At 48.1% G+C, this 13,625-nt stretch overlaps 1 protein-coding gene across 1 annotated transcript in view; it reads left to right on the forward strand.

The window, feature by feature from the left end:
• Positions 1–12,548, forward strand: part of VWC2L (von Willebrand factor C domain containing protein 2-like) — a 49,078-nt gene extending 36,530 nt beyond the window's left edge. Inside the window, exon 3 of the mRNA XM_009077226.1 lies at positions 12,400–12,548. Coding sequence (XP_009075474.1) covers positions 12,400–12,548 — 149 coding nt within the window. The remainder of the gene's footprint in view (positions 1–12,399) is intronic.
• The last annotated feature ends 1,077 nt before the right edge of the window (positions 12,549–13,625 follow it).

Genomic DNA, 13,625 nt, shown 5'->3' on the forward strand with positions numbered 1-13,625 from the left:
CTAATCTAAGTTGCCCTATTTCAATTTATCCCCATTACTCCCTGTCCTGTCATTCCAGTTCCTAACCAAGAGTTCCTCTCCAGTTTCCCTGTAGGTCCCTTCAGATCCTGGAATGTTGCTCTGAGATCTCCACATCAGCTTCTCTTCTCTAGGCTGAACAGCCCCAACTCCCTCAGCCTGTCTTCATAGGGGAGATGCTCCAGTCCTCTTAGCACCTTAGTGGGCCTTCTCTGGACTTGCTCCAACAGTTCCATGTCCTTCTTATGTTGAGGACACCAGCACTGCACACAGTATTCCAGGTGGGAATCACGAGAGCAGAGCATCACCTCTTTTGACCTGCTGCCCACAGTCCTTTTGATGCAGTCCAGGATTGGATTGGCTTTCCTGGCTGAGCTCACACTACAGCTCATGGTGAGCTTCTCATCCACTGTCACTCCCAAGTCTTTCTCCTCACTGCTGGTTTCAATTCCTTCCCCACCCTACTGGTAGGTGTGCCTGGGATTGCCATGGCCCAGATGTAGGGACCTTGGGTTTGATGTGGACTCCATATTTAAATGCATGGCTCAGATAAATATGTAGTGATCCTGGTTCTCCCTCCCTTTTCTCCCTCCTGTTTTATATAAAATGAGCACAGTCACAGTTTCCAGTTCATTTATGACTGATCTGAATAAAAAAACCCCACCCCATAAAACATCCTGCACAGCTGTAGTGACCAAGTTAGATCCAATTCTGGCTTTATATTGAGTTGACATGCAGCCAGCTCTCTTCCATACATCATCTGGCATTGCAGTTAAGCATGAAATACTGTTTTAATTCTTATACTAAATGTGAGATTTTTTTCTGAAGAAAAAAAGACATAAAAATGTTAAAATGGGCCATAAAAATCATTATATTTTCGCACAGAGCACAAAAAGAGAGGAATAAGTTGGCTAAAAGCTCAAAAGACCCAGAGAAAAAGTCCTGGTTGTTATTCTTTTGGTGTTAACCTTTGCCTTTGAGTGGAGATACCTGGGCAGGGAGCAAAGACCTGGTACTTCGGCAGCCAGAGGCTATTTTGCCACCTGCTTCCCTAAATCAGGATTTCCTCCCATGACTGCATGGATGAAGATCTGTGGCTGCCTGCTGGAGCTGCTGCTCCCTGACAGTGTCCCAGTGCCTTGGGAGCTACCCTAAAGCCATTTCACTGGGCAGGGTGAACATCCAGCCAAGTCCACAGCTGAGTTTGCTGCTCTGCATCCCAATTACTTCCTTAGGTAACTTGGGAGATACTGACTATAAGGGCACCATCACCTGGACCAAGCCTGTGCTGTGGCACATGTTGTTCTGTGGCTGCTCTTGGGACCTGAGCTGGTGAGGTGACAGCAGCAGGAACACAACAGCACCTTTGAGATACGTATATATTTTGGGGCTTTTTCTTCACTTAAAGGTTTAGTCTCTGGAAGGTCCAACTTTCCCTCCCTTTCTTATGCTGTGCATTTTACCAGTAACATTGGTAGCTGATGCACTAGTGTAATGGTAGTTTCATTAATTGATTTCCTTTAAATTAATCTCTTTGAGACCAAAAGAAACCCCAGACTCCACCACACTTTATTTGCCATGCTTGAACCACCAAAAAAACTAATGTACCTTCAGTGCTGTTGGAGTTCATTTGGGGAAATACCTATTTAGACAACTTTTTAAAAGCCTATTACTTACCTGAAAGGGTACAATGACCTCGGAAAAGCTTTCATTGTCTGCAATTATAATCTAGCTGCGTTTGTACAAAAAAAGTCTATGGTATTCTCCCAAAGCTTTGTGCTGTGTGCAAAGAGCTAGCCCTGTGTGTTTGCTCAGGCAAATGTTGAAACACGCATTTCTCCCTTAGTAGTTGGTTACTGCTGGCTTTGAGAGCTTCCTCTTTTCCTTCTTCAGCCTTGAATGGGCACGGTAAAAATCTGATTCGAAATTTTAGGTTGGTTTAGATGCACAGTTTCTGCCTGTGCCATGCTGTGCCCTTAGCCTGTGCAGGCTCTTTTTTTACCATAAGGTAAACTTTTCAGTGCTGATCAAGGTATTTGCACACATAGATCCTTTTAAAATGAAGAGGAATTTGGTGTGCAAATCCCATAGGTGACTGAAAATGCCAAGCTACATTTTATATTAGAAGAGGGGGGGAAAGCCCTATATTTGCAGCTGGGTCTGGAGCCCTGTATTTGTTCTGCTGCTGTCTGAGAGCTGATCCTAAGCTATGCTGAGCACTGGCTCCTCCTTGATGTCGGGGGCAGTGGCTCTACTTCAAGGCTGTCCTCCCTTTGGGTGTGTTACTCAGGCAGCAGAGTGAATAAATCGTTATGGATTTGATGTCTATTAATTTGCACTGCAGCAATGCCTAACCCTGCTGGCCAACATTCCATAACCCACCACGGGGTTAGAAACCCAGTAAAATGGGGAAAGGGGGAGGTGGAGGTTTTGCAGGAAGTTCAAAGGGCACTCAGATGTGCTCCCAGCTATGATTTTGGTGCACTTGGAATCAGAAACGGAGAGCCTGGATGCAAGGGCTTGGGGAAAATGCCCATATGGTGAGGCAAATACTCTTCACCTAAAGCAGGGAGAAATGTATTGCTTGCCTTGTTTTCTTTAGTGTGCCCAGATGATGATTTTTTCTCCAGCCCCTCCATGCTGCCTTCCCTGCAGCAAGCCATGCCAAATGTCTGTCCAGAGCTTTCAGGCAGTGCCACGTGTTACAAACCAAATGCCAGCACTGCCCAGGGAAGGGCAGGTTGGAGATGACCATCAGGAAACCATCTGACATCAGAAACTGTGGCTGTGCTGTCCCTGGAAGTGTTCAAGGCCAGGTTGGGTGGGGCTTGGAGTAACCTGGTCTAGTGGAAGGTGTCTCTGCCCAGGGCAGGGGGTGGAACTAGATGGTCTCTAAGGTCCCTTCCGATCCCAATCATTCTCTGATTCTCTGATCAACCTTGGGCTCGGTCCCCTATCATCATGCTCATCCCTGAAGCTGAGCAGATGAAGAGGGAAATGGGACTATAGTTTTCAGCTGGTGCTTTTAAAGTGTCCAAGGGCCACAGTCTGTGTTTAGCTTGGTGAGTGATAGTCTCCAGCCTGTCCACACAGCTCAGATGTGTATCGGCACTGATAGACGTCACCGCTCCCAAACAGACTGCGTTTAAATTGCACCCATAGATCTTCCCTGCACCAAAACATTGCTGCTCCAGTAGTTAGTGATGCCTGAAGTTATGTCTCCACATCAAATTAAGTAACTGTGCTATCAATAAGGAGGAGTAATGTGGTGTATTCCCTTCTGGATGTCTCCCTGTCCCTCATTTGTTTGCTGCTCCTGATTAAGATGGATAACGAGCTATCAGTAATTTTCTAACTGCAGCGCAAAGCAGTGAGGATTAAATCAGTCTGTGTCACTGGGTGCCAGGTCATGATTTAGGAAACTCGAGTGGGTCCTCCGCATTCATTAGATGCCAAAGCAGTGGATGCTTGGGATTGTCTGAGCAAAGTCAGGATGATGTGAACATCTCTGTGTGGGGAGAGCCAGGAGGGGATGTGGGGCCACCAGGAGATCCCTGCCCCCCTGGGCTGGCTGCAAGTTGCTGGTGTGTGTTATAGTCTTTATTGTGCTGGTTTGAGCACTGACTAAAGTCAGTGGAACAGCTCCCAGTGTCCTGAATTTAGCTTTTCACCTCTGTCTTGCCTTTTTAATGCTTTCCTTCTAATGATGTAGGGCTTGCTTGGAGTGAGCAACTTGGATTTAATTTGGATAAGGATACTGCAGAGTTATATATATATATTTAATGCAGAGATTAAATAACTTTTAGGCATGTTCAGGCACCCAGTAATGTGAATTATGGCTGGAAAAATCTCTCCTGTAAATAGGCAGTACTTGAGAAGGGTTGTTAGCATCGTCTTGTGAGCAGTGAAATATGCAGGAATGATGGAATAGAGCTGCAGATCATCTTCAGAGGAGATTAATTCTTTGGGGCAGCGGTGCACGCAATTGAAAGCTCCTGGATGCCTAGAAGATACCACCAGTTGACTCCAGGAGCTTTTAGCCAGAGCCAGAGGGATTTGTCCACACATAAAAAATTATAAGGCTCTCATTTTGCAATGTTTTAGAGAACAAAGTGAAACTGGGGGCATTTATTGGAGGTGCATCACTCCCTGGGTGGGTGGACAAGGTGGCAAAGGAAGAGTGAGCCTTCCACCTTGGGATCAGTCACCTTGAGGAGAAACCACACTTGGCTGGGAGCCATGGACTGACAGGAGAAGGAGTAACGTTTTTAAACTGACAGAGGGCAGGTTTAGATCAAATGTTAGGATGAAATTCCTGCCTGTGAGGGTGCTGAGGCACTGGCATAGGTTGCCCAGAGAAGCTGTGGCTGCTCTATCCCTGGAAGTCAAGCCCAGGTAGGATGGGGCTTGGAGCAACCTGATCTGGTGGAAGGTGTCCCTGGCAGAGGGTTGGAACAAGATGATCTGGAAGGTCCCTTCCCCTCCAGATCATTCTGTGATTGCATGATTATGCGATCCTTTGCCTAAAAGTGGAAATATCCCAGGCAAGAAGGTGGCCTGGTCACAGAAGCATCACTTATGCCATCATTGCATGTATCTATATTTCAGTTCTTTTCAGCAGAGAGGGCAGGAGTGACATTCTTGTCTCGCTGGCATCTCTTTGCACTGTCTGGGCTGGTGAATGGAGACAAGGCCAGGTTTAGATGTGGTGGGAAAGATTGCACAAACCTCCTGTCCTTCCAGGAAAACACGGGCTGAAAGCAAATGAGCAGCAACAACAGCAAAAAAGGCTGTGGGAAATGTAGATATATTTCAAACTTCCTTGGCTTTGCTTGTATGTATATATGCACACCCCCACACACCACCATGTACTTGAGGTTTGTGCAAGGTTTTCTTGTGGGATTTTAAAACATCAACAGCAAAAGGGCACAGAGTAATTCCTGAGCTTTTTGAATGGCAGAGGGGCTGGGAGGCTCCAGCCTTGTGCTCTGTCCTACCTCGTCCCCAAAGCTTTCTGTGCCTGCCTTGGTTTTCTTCCCTCAACTCATGGTGGAGGATGGGATGAAACCCACATTTCATTCCAGTATCTGCTCACTCATTGGGCTGTTCCCAAAAGAGCAGCTCTGCTCTTGCCTTCCTCCCCCTGTTTGCCACCTACCCCACTGTGAGACAGAGCCCTTCATCTGCCAGATGGAGATGCTGTGCTTCTGGCAGGTGCCAGGCTGGGAAGGGCTTCCTGATACCTGCAGGATGCGACTGGCATCCAGCAGCTCCGCGGCAGCGCACGGGAGGATTAGCAGACGATGGCTTGTTTGTGCTGGTGACCAACTTCCACTTCCCCACGCTGCAGACACCTCCATGCTGAGATGTGCAGCCAATTAGCATTGGGGTGGCAGATGGCTCTGCAGAGGGTTTTGCTTGCGGCAGTGAGGACTGACACCTCCAGCACCGCTCGTCTGCCTGCCCGAGGGATCTTCTAATTTGCAGTGCTGAGGCTGGCACGGTTTGGTAGACTTGACACCTAGTCCCTCCTGAAAACAGCAGCATCCAGATTTTCTGGGTTGGTGGCTAAGGCACTGATGCAGCCTCTGCATCTTAGAAGAGCTTGTCTGCTGCTGGAGAGATGAGTAGGCTGAAAGGGCCTCTCAGTTTTGATGTTGATCTGGATGGAGACACTGACCTGGAACTGTCCCATTTCCTGCCCTGCAGGAGCCACTGTGCAGGTGGGATGGTTCGGTGGTGATGGACTCAGGAGTCCAGGAGGAGGTTTTCACCTGTTTGTATTGGGAACATGCAGGATGAATAGATGTCTGCAAAAAAACTGTGTCCTCCATAGCCTGGAGGACACAGACATGACCTTCAGGAACAGGAAGGAGGCAAAGCCACAGCATCCTCCCTTCCCTCCTGCCACCACCAAGAAGTGATTAGACACAGAACAGGGATCACAGCTGGGCATTTTCTGGGTGTGAACTCACCCCTCCCACACACCATGGTCATGGCAGCCCTGTTTCCAATGCACCCTCAGGCTTCAGCCATGCTCTGAGCCACGAGCTTTGGCTTCCTTTCAAACACTGACAAACTCCAGGGTTGTTACCTTTGGGTGGGGTTTTCAGCTTCCCCCACAGAGCATTGTCAAATTGAATTTTCAGCAAGGCAGAGCTCAGCATCACCATCTGACTTATGTCTCACCTCTGGCTTCACCTGCTTTTCTCCTCCCCCAAGGAGAGGGAGGCTGACACTCTCCATACCAGCCAGGGAAAACAAGACTTCTTCCCTTCTCAACTCATTAATTAAAGCCACAAATTGAGCTCTTTTATTGAAATCTGACATGATCATATAAATAAGGATGGCAGAGCTAAATGAACATTTGAAAAGATCCTGTAGTATCAGCAGAGAGGAGGTGTGTTACCCTCCAGAAACAGGAGCCATGAGTAAAAGCAACGTGCTGCTTTTTCTTTCCTTCTGAGTGTGGAGTCCATCCCAGACATGGAAAAAGTCCCAAGGTGCAGACAACTGGCAATTTCTTGCCTCTGTGAGAGAGCCTGAGGATCACTTGTACTTCTGCTGTGCTTTTCCACACCTGGTCACTGCTTCGCGAGGGATTGTTTCAGCTGGGCGACACTGGGAGCACCAGACATCAGCACTGCAGACCACATGGCTTGTGGTGTAGGATGGTCATGGTGAAGACCACAAGATGCCTATTTTGTGGAGATGTGCAGAGAAAACTCCACCGTCCCCCTGGGAAGACACTTGGCCATGCTCACTAGAAACCTCTCCCCCAGTTCACGTGGACTGCCAGCAGTAAATCCCCATGGCCTGTTGCATTCATGGTCAAGCTCCAAAAGCAAAGTCATTGAGACTCATTCAGCTGAGTGAGTGTCCATGGGGATGTTTTCAGGCTGTATCCCTTCTGTCAGGAAACAGCATGGTTTTCCACTTATCCCTTGCAACTTTAATTGTGGGGCACATCACATGGGAGCCTGAGGGATGGATGGCTGAATTGAGTTGCTGTTTAGCAGCTATCTAAACTAGGAAGATAAGTGTAGCTATCAGCACCTCTCTCCTTGATGTTATCCATTGACTGAATAAGCTAAATTCTCTTGGAGTCAGCTGTAATATTTCCTAAAGGGAAAGGGGAGGCTCTCAAAGGAGTGGCAGGAGACAGGATTATCATTGCAAAATACTTAACTGAGAGGAAGCTACTGCTCCACGCTGAAATCAGAGGTTGTCCCATGAGAAGTTCCAGTGGAGGTGATGAGCTCTGTCTGGGGCAAGACATTGTTCAAGGGAAATTTGAACATCACAGTTGGCCTGAAGTGATTCATGCTGACTGTTTGATTAACATTTGATTTCCTTTTATTGCTTCTTTGCACACATGAAGCTAAATTCAGAGCTGCTGTAAGCCACAGGCAAAGCCACTGAGTTTAGTAAAACCCATCTAAGAAGTAACTGGGAGCTGGGAGGGCACTGGTGTTCAGCACCAAGCTGCTCAAAAGCATCAGCATGACACTCTATCCTGAGAAAGAGAGACAGCATCAAACCCCACACTCCTGCCATCATCAGCTTTAACTCAGCATCCATCTGGGATGCTCTTCAATTCCTCTTCTTTACATCCTGTGGCTGGACCAGGGAGAAGATGCCATTTGCTCCTGAGCTAGGATGACAGTTCCTCTTGTGTTTGGGCTGTGAGGTTTTTCCAGCACGATCCCTATCATGCTGGATGGTCAGACTGAGGGGCTTTTGAGTTTCTTTAAAGCATCACTGAGCCACTGGGTCCGAAGTGACTGAATCCCATACCTTCTGTATCCCTTGTTGCAAAGGGATGCAGTTCAGCAGCACATGGGTCATCATCCAGGTATCAGGTCTTACACGTACGGTTGCAAAATTTGCTATCATTCTCCCCAAACAACAAACCATGTATGATTTTTTTCCATCTCTCCCATCAAAACAGCATCTGAATGTCCCTAATATATCTCCATAAAAATCTTCACAGCTGTTCTAGCAAACAGCCTGCAGTGCTCTGGGCATTTTTGAGTATTAACCATGTTAAGCAAAGTAATTCTCACAATTACATTGTCTGTGGGAGCAGCAAACTTCTCCCTTCAGTCTCCCTGAGCCAGGAAAAAGGGTGATTAGTGTCCTGTTATCATCACAGTTGTGGCTGAAGATGCTTTTACCAAGAGCAGGACGACAGCTCTTGCCCAAAGCAGCTTCTTGATCCTACTGCTATTATCATAAGTAACTTTCTTGATGTGCTTGACATGTCATCAAATCTTTCTGAGCAGCATCTTCCTTTGAATAACAATTCTAAAAAAAACCCCATGTTGCTGTTCTGTCTCATTCTTTGTGGAGATTTTTTGGCATTGATCTGGCAAACCCTGGTCTCAGCCTGTTTCTCCAAGCAGCACAAAGCAACAGAGGGAGAAGCTCAGGATAGTCCTCAGTGGTGTGGGGTTTGGACAAATGGGATCCAGTTTTCCAGTATGAAGGTGGGAGAAGTGGAATGGAAAAACAGGGTGAGGGGAGCTGGCTGATGGTACTTGTGCGAGAAAATTGGATTTCTGGCAGTGGGAATTGAACTTGAATTATCACAAATAGAGTGTGGAAATTTCACCTTCTGTTAGAAATCCATATTTCTATAGGGATGAGGATAGCAGGGCAGGAGAGAGGATGCAAGAAAGCTCCATCTAAATGGCTGTGGTGTGCAAAAGAAACTGTTTCACTCTGGCAGTGGTGGCTGTTTCCCAGAGTGCTGGGAAAAAGGTCCAGAGCAGAGGTAGTGTTGGCTTAAATTAAAAGTACTAAACTCTGACAGGTCAGATGTCCCAAAACAGCAGCAAAACATCACATAGGAGGGCAGTTGTTAGTAGACCTCTGAGCCAGGTTTTCATCCATTTTGCTCAAAGCCAAGAAAAAGGAAAACAAACCAAATTGCAGTGATTTTCCCCTCAGTTCAGCCTCTGACTACAGCTCCTTCCTTAGGTGTGCTCAGGTGATCCTGGCCAGCCCAAGGATGCTCAGTGCTGCTTCAAGGGCTGGTTTGGCCAACCCCCAGTGCTCCTCCCAGCCTTCAGTCCCTATGATTTATCCAAAATAGCTCTAATTTGTCATCTTTCCCTTGCCCAGCCCCTTTGGGGGGATGGCAGCATCCCAAGGATTTTCCATGAGACACGGAGGTGCTTGGCAGGTCCTTCCTGGCTCAGTAGATGCCAGAGATCAGAGGGGCAGATTATTAGTGTTTAATTGCTAATTTGCAGAGCTGCCCTATGTCCAGGGCTGGAGCAGGGACATTGCTGTGGTGCTGTCCCCAGAATCAGTGATCCCCTCTCTGCTGGGGACCTCAAAGGCATAGGCGATGCCTTTAGTAGATCCTCCTCCTCCGTCCCCTCTTGTCATCACTGTCTCTGCTTTCTGCTCCTCCCTATTCTGGGGTGGGGACAGTAATGAGGGGTGTCTAGTTATTACTTTTTTTTTCCGTATGACTTCCCTGGGGAAGCTTAAGAGGGAGAAGAGACCTGGGGTTGCTGGGAGGAGGAAGGGCACTTGTGGCTGTAATGGAGCAGCCATGGAATGATCAGATAAGCAGGATGCAGGGAAAAATAACCTTTTCCCCAGCTGTCAGTACCCCATCAGCCAGTCCCAACTCACTTGCCCTTGGTTGAGAGTGCCCCTGAGCCATGCTCTGCTCCTGCACCATTTCAGTGCAGGGGTGCAGCCAAAACCCCATGAGGGGAGTGCAGGGTCCCCAAACCCTGTTTGGGAGGCAAAGCTGACTCACCTGTGAGTGAGCTAACCTGCTGGCTCCCATCACCTGTCCCCAGCCCTGCAGAACAGGCCGGCGGTGCCATAAATCCGGCGTCATTCAGCACCTGGAGACGCTGTGCCTGGAGACTGTGTGGGTGTCCAGGCAGCATTGGCTTCTCGAATGAGATGATTAACAGGCAGCTGCAGGGCAACAACAGAGAAAATGATCTTCCCCTTTCTTTGCTACCTGAATCTCCAGAGGAAGCTTTTTGTTTAAATTATAATGAAAAAGGGTTGGGTTTTTTTGCTCTGAGAGCATGGAGCAGGCTGTTGTGTGGGGGCTGCTCATCCTGGATGTCCCTGACATCAGCAGGCAGTCAGAACATCACATTAGAGAGGGACAGGTACTAATTTCAACTTCAAATACAGCTAGCAACAACTATTGGCATTTTCATTGTGTTTGATCCCTGGACATTTAACGGCAGCAAATAAGCTGATGTGACAGTAAAGCCCATGCTGGGTGTCATAACACCCACCAGGCTCAATGAAGCAGACAATTAAATCAGTGGTGAAGGGCACAGGCAGTGGTACAGCCAGTGCAGGGACCCAAAAGCGGTGGGAAGAAGTGACAACTTTGGTGGGTTGCCAGAGACATACTGCAGTTGGGATCACAGCCTTTCCAACTGGGATTGCACCATCTGGAGAGACATCAACTTGGGAAATCTTCAGCTGGTGACTAGAACAGGTCATGTCTTTTTTAAGCACCTGACTGGAAAGAAAAACACAGATATCACGTGTGCATACGTAGAGTCTGTCCTGTATCGCTTCATGTTCTTGGCTGGTGACTCCTGGTTTTGAAGTTCTTTGCAGTATGGAACAACTGAGGTTGGAGGAGCCCTTTGGAGCCTGTCCAGCCCAAAGCTCAGCTCAGAGCAGGTTTAAAACATCCCCACTCCCAGAGCACTGTTCCTCTACTGGCAGCAGACCTGTGACACCTGAACTCTGGCTCAACAAGTGGTGTTGAATCTCCTTGTCTGGAGCAAAAGCTTCTTCCTGGCATCCTGATGGATTCAAATGCTGGCAAGGCAAAGGAGGAGGCATCGTAGAGTGACATGGACCTTCCCACTGCCACAGCCTGTCTTCTCAGGTCCTTCCTATGGAATGAAGCAGCAGCCCTGGGGTACACCCTATCACTCCGAACTCTAGTGCAGGAGTCATCTGAAGCATCTTTCTCAGGCCCTTCTGTTGTGGCTTCATGAAGATGGATGCGAAATGTTGCCGATCTGCATTTGAAGAGGCCTTTAATGAAGGCAGGAGGTTGTTTAAACACAAATAACACTCAGGCACCCTGAATTGCCTATGTCTGGTTAAGTCCAGCCCTGTCAAACTCATGGTCTATTGAACAAAGGGTCCTGAGGAGCATCTTTATTAAGTCAGGCCACTAATAAATCAGCAAGATGAAGTGAATAGTTATCTGAGACTATAAAATGTAGGACCCCAGCACTGTGTTGGCCACAGCTCAGCCTGTTTCCAGCCACACAGGGACCCTGTTTTCTCTCTCAAACAGTGTTAAGTCAAAAGATTAAGACTTAAGTAAGAACTTGGCCATAATTCCATGTCTGTACACACTCTCATCTTTCGAATGCACTTTGTGCCCTGGAGGCATAGATTAAAACCAGTGGCCAGCTGAGGGGTGACATTTCAGAGCAGCACTTGAGCCACAACAGGCTTTGCAAATGTCTCCATGCATCCCCAGTGCCACGAACGTGAACACTTTGCTGCTGGCTCTGACATTAGTTCCCAGCACTAAGTGATGTAGGAGTGAGAAGGGAGGAGGAGAGGGCTTGCAGCAGGGACAGCTGGGCAGTGGGTATTTGTGGGGCTTTTACAAGGAGGAGTAAGGGGCTTTCAGGTCCCTTTCAACCCCAACGATTCTGTGACTCCACAATAAGATCCTTGCTGACTCACTGCTCGGCTTTGCTAGCATATAATAAAGAAGCAAAAAAACCCACCCCAAAACAATAATAAGCAGATTAAAGACATTACCCTTGAGGAAAAAAGCCCCAGAATTTATCAGAAAGCTCATTTTAGAGGTGAATTATTTTGTTAATTTGATGCAATAAATCATTTCTGGTTTAACAGCCCCAAGCTGGTGGGGGTCCCTGGTGTTACCGGGTGTTGGAGCAAGGCTGCTGTGTTTCTGGGTCTCTGCAGCTCAGCAGAGGCTCTCTGGGCTGTGTCCTGATGTTCATCCTCATAGTCTTGTCCATCTTGCAGCCAAAAATTAAGGAGAAAGAGATACCAAATTAGTGGGCAACTGAGTAGAAAAGCCGAGTGCGTCAATGGGGATTCCAATGCCATTCTTACTGGGGGTTGGGTATAGAAACAGAGAAGAAAGTTTCAAGGCCTTTTTTTTCCTTTAGTGTCTGAAGGCAGCCAAAAAAAGGGACAAGTGATGGCTGTGGAGCTTATGCTCAGCACTGAGCAGGCTGGGAGCATTGCTGCTGATGTGAGCAGAGCACAGCAAGGGGCTGGGGCTGAGGGCCTGTCTGCTGCCAGGTGCTGAGAGCAGACCTGCTGCACCCAAGTTAGAAACAAAGGAGTATTTATTTCTGGTACCACTGTGTGTTTTTGCAGGTCCAAACTGCTTTGCAGGAACCACGATAATTCCCGCCGGCATCGAAGTGAAGGTGGACGACTGCAACATCTGCCACTGCCACAACGGGGACTGGTGGAAGCCGGCGCAGTGCTCCAAGCGCGAGTGCCAGGGCAAGCAGGCTCTGTAGCAGCAAATCCTCCCCTGGCCAGACAACCTGCTGATGACGATGATGATGATGATGATGATGATGACGAAGGAACCGCTTCGATGCTGCACACGTGTCCGACCTCCTGCCAGCTGCACCAGGGTCACCAGCAAAACCTGCGAGGGTTCCACACAAGCAGAGATTTTTACCCATGGGGAAGGGTCGGTCTCTCCCCCCTCCTGCTCTTCTCCTGCTTTACACCCTATGTATCCGGTATCTAGATATCTCCTCTGCTTTTGTAATTATCAGTGCTTGGTAGGGATGTGGTGGGCAGATTTGGGGAGGAAAAAAGAAAAACAGCCCACGCAAGTTTTTGGACTGGTGATGCCTCTAAGACATCTATTGATTCACCGCTCTAACTTTCTACAATGCGGATCGTGGGGTTTTTCACATTTATTTATTTGAGGGTTTTTTGCTATTGTGATTTATTTTTTTTTAAGCCTCTTCCTAAGCTGGGATCATCGGGACAATACAGCTACGAGTGGAGCGATGGATGGAGCATTTTTATTGTGTCTATAAGCAGGGGTGGCACTAAGGACAGGAGGGAGGTAGAAATTAAAAGGGGTGGAGGGGTTTAAAAAAAACCCCCAACTGGAATGTAACCTGCAGAAGGACCAAGGTAGATGCACAGGTATAGACCAGACAGCCAGGACACAAGCTGTATCTGCGTTACACTTTCTCCACTGAGTGGGGACAATAAAGTTGAAGACACCTACACAGTTACCCTGACCCTGATGGGAGCATAAGCCCACACTGGCTGTGCAGGCAGGCCAGGGCAGCCAGCCAAAAGGTGCTGGAAAGACACCGAGAAAACACAGTCTTACAGGCTGTCTCTGTGTGATGCCTGGCTGGGGTGTCAGTGCTGGAGCAGAGGGGGGAGGGTCTCACCTGTTCCAGGGCTGAGCATGGCTCACCTGCCTTGTTCCATCGCTGTTTTGCTGGCACTGAGGCTGCTCTCACTGGAGCCAAGGGCATTGCTTCATTGCCCTCAGTGACAGCAGGTTTCAGCCAATGTGAGTCACACTTAAAATATCTGATCCCCCAACTCAGGGAGGTTTC

The sequence above is a fragment of the Acanthisitta chloris genome, unplaced genomic scaffold (assembly GCF_000695815.1).
Source record: "Acanthisitta chloris isolate BGI_N310 unplaced genomic scaffold, ASM69581v1 scaffold22766, whole genome shotgun sequence".
Lineage (NCBI taxonomy): Eukaryota > Metazoa > Chordata > Aves > Passeriformes > Acanthisittidae > Acanthisitta > Acanthisitta chloris.